Source organism: Camelina sativa, unplaced genomic scaffold (assembly GCF_000633955.1).
Source record: "Camelina sativa cultivar DH55 unplaced genomic scaffold, Cs unpScaffold01299, whole genome shotgun sequence".
Classification (NCBI taxonomy): domain Eukaryota; kingdom Viridiplantae; phylum Streptophyta; class Magnoliopsida; order Brassicales; family Brassicaceae; genus Camelina; species Camelina sativa.
Window position 1 is genome coordinate 1 of NW_010922419.1, and position 5,786 is coordinate 5,786.

The following is a 5,786-nucleotide window of genomic DNA, read 5'->3' on the forward strand; positions in this document are numbered from 1 at the left end:
TGTTTTACCCTATCTGATATTTGGCTGTTTTTTCTTCGTTAGGGTATATTTTACAAGAGTAATAAATATGATGAAGGATATGAAGGAGATGAAGGAGATGAAGGAGATGAAGGATAAGCAGGATATGGAGGAGATGAAGGAGATGAAGGAGATGAAGGAGATGAAGAAGAAAAGGAAGAAGATGAAGAAGATGAAGAAGATGAAGGAGATAGTGTTTGATATGAAGGAGATAGAGATGGATATGAAGGAGATAGAGATGGAGGTGAAGGAGATGAAGGAGATGAACGAGATAAAGAGGGCTACGCAGAAGCAGGCTGGGGCTGTAACATGGGTCTATTGGGACATCAAGATGTGCCCGGTTCCGGATGGCTTTCATCCTCGTCTTGTCCGTCCGAGTATTAAGCGGTTATTGGAGAAGAATGGCTACGGTGGTGGTCCTCTCAACGTCATTGCCTATGGAAAACTAGCGGACGTCCCTCTTGAAACCCTGAGAGAGGTCTTTTCCAGTGGAATCGATCTTAAACTTCTCCCCCACGGTTAAATATCTTCTCTCATCATCCTTATAGAGCCTTTCTACAGTAATGGATGATCTGCTGATAGATAAGAGTCTCATGTCTTTATTTTTTATTTTTTCTCAAACAGGTAACCTTTCAGGTTACATTGATTTGTCATATCCAGCTAATATTATGGTCATATCCGATCCAAAAGCCTGCCCTTATTCAACTTCCGGTCTACAAGCACTCGGCAAAAACCCTATCCAGCCATTTCCATATCATTCTCTTTCCACCTTACTTATGAAATGTGTGTGTGTGTTTGTCCTCTCTCTCTGTGTTGTTGTTGAATTAAAAATAACCAACAAATGAAGTTGTTGCTCTGATCAACTGGCTACTCTAATTTCTTTTTTCTCAACAGATTCAGGGGTAGTTGGGGAGGAAACGGCTGAATCTGCCTTGTGGGATTGCTTGGTATGTGCCCGTGATCCTCCTGGCCAAAGCTTTGCAACTTTCATCTCGCATTTATCTGATGAAGAACATCATGAACGGCTGGTAATCATGCATTTTACATTTTGTCGTCATTGTCCCAACTGTTTTTTATTTTTTAAGTCAAACACCCTCTGTTACCACAAGTAGTCACTTCCTTGTTTTGACCCCCCTTTGTTCATTTGATTTGTTGTTCAAGCAGATTAGGAGGTTTCACCGCTCATGTTACTAGTAGGCGACATAAACGCGAGGTAATAATAAAGCATCCTAGCATATATTTTGTCATTGCTCTCACAAGTCTAATTTTGACCCTCTCCTGCCCTTATGTAGTTGTTGGACTATTTGCCTGCGGATCATCGTTTTACTAAGACGTGAAGAAGAAGAAGAAGAAGAATAAAGCGAAACTCGTATGATTTGAAGGCCCATGGTGTGGGTTTAACTAGTATGATTATTGGGTTTTCAAGTCTCTTTTTTTCCTTTTTGTTTTTTTTTTTTTCAATTAAATAAAAGCGAAACTCGTGTAATGGCAGAAGTAACTTAAAGAACAAGTAAACAAAATGGTTTTGTTTTATGCAGTTACTAACGGAAAATTGTTTTTTTTTTTTTTTTTTTTTTTTTAAAAAAGAAGATTTCTTTCGCAAAATCAGTTAGTGAATCTAAAGTCCCAAAATCGAAACACTAAAGTGAGTATTATCCTTTTTTGGATATATTTTGAATGATATGTGGGATTTGTTTAAGAGCAAACTTATTGAACATCCTCAATTGGGTGTCTTTATTTTTTAATAATACTAAAAATAATACAAATCTCTATCACACCCTTGATTTTTATTTTTGTCCTTCCATTAGTCATCTTTGGGTGTCTAATTTTTTTTATTAAAAATGTGTTCTGCAAATAAAACAGAACCAAAAATTAAACACAACCTGCAAATAAAACATAACCAAAAATTAAATAGAACCTATCCTGCAAATAAACAGCCACACAATACAAATAATGGTTCTATGTCGTACGCTGTATAAGATTATTCACTACTCATGTGCTTGTCCTGTTTTTGACTTGTATGCTAGTGTCTTGTTTTGGACTCACGATTAAACACAAACTTCGATTGAAAACGATACAAACTTTGATTAGAAACGCAACATACATTGTTTTCGACTCATGATTAAACACAATGTATGTTGAAGACACAAATGCCAGTTGTAGATAGGAGAGTGAAACACCTTAGGAAGTTGATGGTCACCAAGTGGAGGACTGAGTTGCAGAGAACAAATCAGCAAAAGCTCTCTCCGGTGCCAAATCCTGCAGTTTGCAAACCCTCTTCACCATCTTTCTTATACATGGCGGTAATTGTGTTGATTTCTCGTTTTAAATGAGCCAAGCCTTGATTCTTATACTGCTTCTTCAGGGTTTTGAGGCTTCGACAATGACACAACAGCTTCTAACACCAACGGCAGCCTTGATTCTTCATCTTATGATAAGCTTCCTGCTTATTTGTCTCGAAATATTCATTAGAAGAGTAATGTGATCAGTTTCATCAACTACACACAGTCGTATCAACCCTCATACCCTACCTCTGCTCTCTACATAAAAAAAAAAAATCCAGAGGCAAACTACAAATAAAGTTCCCTAATTACGCAACATTGCAGTAATACCAAAAACCCCAATCTAGAAACGAGTAAAGGATGAAACCCTAAAAAGCCTTGTCTAAAAATGCGTATGTTTAGAATCAAATTCGAAACAGTAGCGATTGTTAAGCAAGTTCTTGACGGCGACTTTGGTTCCATCAGTTAAAATGCCACGGAAGACAATCCCAATAACATTCTCTTCACAGCTCTCTGAGAGTATACCATCTTCCTCATCCAAGATGCGGAACCTCCTCCGGCCCACAATTCCCACTGCCAGGCGCCGTTTCGCTAGCACTAGCCGTTCCTCTACTCTCACCACTCGACACTCGATCTGAAAACACAACTCGATGCTCGATCTTCCCTATATCGAGAAGGAAGAGAGCAATGACAATAAGAGATCCGAGTAAGATTCCGATGACAACCCATAGCCGGAGACCAAAGATCGATGTCGGTTTCGAAAGCAGCACCGTACACCGACATCGTAGTACTACTTTCACTTTTTTAGTTTGTAGATTCTTCCGGTTACTTCGCATTTCTCGCCGGAGATAACTCAAAAAACTTTCCGGCCAAAACATGTGCTTCACCGCATCGAGAGTACAAGGAATCGAGGAAGAAGAAACAAATTAAAGATTCGTATTATTTACACAACAAATAGATGAACGAGAGAGCTGTCTTTTTGAGTTTCCCGTCTCAGTGGGTTACTGTTACAATGTCGAGATTACCCTTTTAGGAAATTAACAAGTCTTTTTGAAAAAGTTTCGAGGAGTTTTTGGGTGAATACCACGATCTCGATAGCCGTTGGGACGTGGGGGTGGTCTGATTATATTATGATAAGGGTACGGTTCACTGCAATAATCTTAATTTGTGGATTACATACACATTTTGGTTTAGAATTTTTTTCTATTACTAAAACTGAAACTGAACGGTTGATTATTACGTTGCTACTAATTGATTGTGTTCTAATTATTGTGGATATAAACATATTCAATGAAACTATTATTGATCGAGTTTTACTTTACGAGAAACTAATCACTTTTGTGTTATGGAATTATAACAAACTAATCACTTTACAATGAAACTAATCACTTTTGTGATAACGATTTGATAACTGATTTGTTAACTTTTCTTCTTAACATCCCTAGGCACAATATTGCAAGAGACAACAGATAATGAAACAAGAAAAAGAGACGGAGATGGAAATCACGAAGAAATTGCAGGGGGGAATTGGACAACCATGTAAAGCTGCTTTTGTAACTCCCATATAAACAAAATACATGCGTCAAGCTATGCAAAAATCATGTGCAAATGCTCCCGTCTCTTTTTCACACATCAAATTAAGAAGGAAGATGTTAAAAAGGTCACTATTTTACTCTATGCTGTATGAGTAAGTTCTGTTCAATATTATTAAATCAATTCAAATCAAGAGTCTATGAAAAGATTGAAACTTTCGATGCAGCTTTAGAAATTGAGAGCCAAAGTCTGAACAACAACAAAAGGCAAAAAGAAGATTCTGCTAAGTAAACATCAGAAACATCAAAGGAGGAGAAGAGTAGAGTCAAAAGAAGGAATGATCATAGTAGAGTAAAGAAGTGAGTGGAACCTTCTTCTCCTCTTCTAGCTGCCTCAGTGCAATGCGGGAAAAGATTCCTCTGCACAATAAAGAGATTAAGTAAGGCACAATATGAGAGTAATTAAGTGGGTTTAACTAAAGACAACAACATAGAACTAACCGCTTTTTAACGGAAGGTCAAAATGGTGCTAGTGTGAATCCTCTCCTTCCAGTTCAAAGGAGGAAATCATCATCACTGGTGTTAGTCCAGTCGTTACTTATCAAAATCGTGGGAAATCCAGCCCTCTGCAGAGATTGTATCTCAGATACATAGTCCCCATCCCGAGCAATAAGAACTAGAAGTCCTTTTGTGCCCTTTGACTCATGGCCCTATTCGCAATAAGATCCCGGATACGCTGGTCGGCCACCTGTTTGGCAAGTCGTTCGTTGGGACGATGAGGATCCAGAGGATATACAGCTTCCACGTGGATACCTAAGCTCTGCAACCCCGTGGGTGTTCGCCACGACGGGCCTAACGGTAGAAGCAGCTACGCTAAATCCAGTTCCTCTAACAATTTGATCCAAACCATTGAGAAAACGGGCCAGATTATCTCTATCAGAGAGTTTTACTCCCTCTCCATCCCAAAAAGTCATAGATTCATACTGTGAAAAAAAAATATACACAATCAATCGTTTATTACATATGGCAATATTCCTCGATCGATGTTAAATAAAAAGATGTTTTACCTCGGTGGGACCTAGAGGGTTCGGAGGGTTCGGAGGAGGAGGAGGAAGAGACATGAACGCGTTTATGATTCTGCCAGCGGCTGGTTCACGATTTCTGAAATCGATCTCTCTGCCAGAAATTCTAGGGTTTATCACTAGAGGTGTGGAAAGAGGAAGACATTGAGTAATCAAGTCAAAAAGGCCCGGCCCATCGATCAGGATCTAAGATAGGGGCCTGAAAAACCCGGCACTTCATGATCCTTCAAAAAAGATTAGACCAAATTTAATCAAAATTATTCTTCAGATGATTAAGGGTAATTAAACAAATATTACCAATACGATAATATTGAAGATATTTATATTTGGCCGATTGAGTAATCGTGAAGAATTATGAAAAGCCCGGCCAATCGATCAAGATTGAGAATAGGATAGCAAATTTTGACCCGGGCATGATCGAGATCCTTCAAAAAAAAAAATAAAAAAAAAACACTTAAAAGGATTAGACCTTTAACCAAGATTTTTCTTTACCTGATTAATGATTAAAGGTAATTAAAAAAATATTACCAATGATGATAACCTAGAATTCAACCCAAGAAGTATTGAGTAATCGTGGACGCCCATCTGGTAATATTTGGAACTCAAATCTAAACCCAAAGTACTATGGGTGGGTATATTCGGAACTCACGCGACCATCAAAGTATTTTATGGGTGGGCAAAAAAATCTGTAATCCGAAAAACCGAACCGAACGAAACTGAAATAAATAGTTTGGTTTAGTCTAAAAGTCTATTTGGTTGTTATATTTATTAACCAAATGGTTTAAGTTTAGTCTGGTTAAAAACTGTAAAACCAAATGATTCTTTTGGTTTTTTATAAAAATTTAGGATAATTAAATATAATTAGTTTCTCA

General features: G+C 37.8%; 1 protein-coding gene and 1 long non-coding RNA gene across 3 annotated transcripts; one reads left to right on the plus strand and one right to left on the minus strand.

Moving 5' to 3' along the window:
* Nucleotides 1-13: 13 nt before the first annotated feature.
* LOC104774079 lies at nucleotides 14-1,555 on the plus strand. The gene is made up of 5 exons (XM_010498742.2): nucleotides 14-536; nucleotides 643-801; nucleotides 913-1,046; nucleotides 1,183-1,231; nucleotides 1,311-1,555. The coding sequence occupies exons 1-4, from the start codon at nucleotides 68-70 to the stop codon at nucleotides 1,210-1,212; spliced, it is 792 nt and encodes a 263-aa protein (XP_010497044.1). The 5' UTR covers nucleotides 14-67; the 3' UTR covers nucleotides 1,213-1,231; nucleotides 1,311-1,555.
* A 2,427-nt stretch (nucleotides 1,556-3,982) lies between these two features.
* Nucleotides 3,983-5,506, minus strand: LOC104774080. 2 transcript variants are annotated; one of them, XR_765246.1, is made up of 5 exons: nucleotides 5,443-5,506; nucleotides 5,212-5,339; nucleotides 4,900-5,138; nucleotides 4,334-4,815; nucleotides 3,983-4,252 (listed from the first exon to the last, which is right to left on the minus strand). It is a non-coding gene; the product is annotated as an uncharacterized LOC104774080 (long non-coding RNA). The 2 variants fall into 2 exon arrangements; XR_765245.1 differs by having other exon boundaries at nucleotides 4,900-5,339.
* Nucleotides 5,507-5,786: the final 280 nt, after the last annotated feature.

Bases quoted from the DNA above. Each gene is read 5' to 3' on its own strand.
- LOC104774079 (XM_010498742.2), top strand. From the start codon at position 68: ATGATGAAGGATATGAAGGAGATGAAGGAGATGAAGGAGATGAAGGAT. The intron at 537-642 runs GTTAAATATCTT...TTTCTCAAACAG, and splicing joins TCTTAAACTTCTCCCCCACG to GTAACCTTTCAGGTTACATT. The intron at 802-912 runs GTGTGTGTGTGT...TTTTCTCAACAG, and splicing joins TTCCACCTTACTTATGAAAT to ATTCAGGGGTAGTTGGGGAG.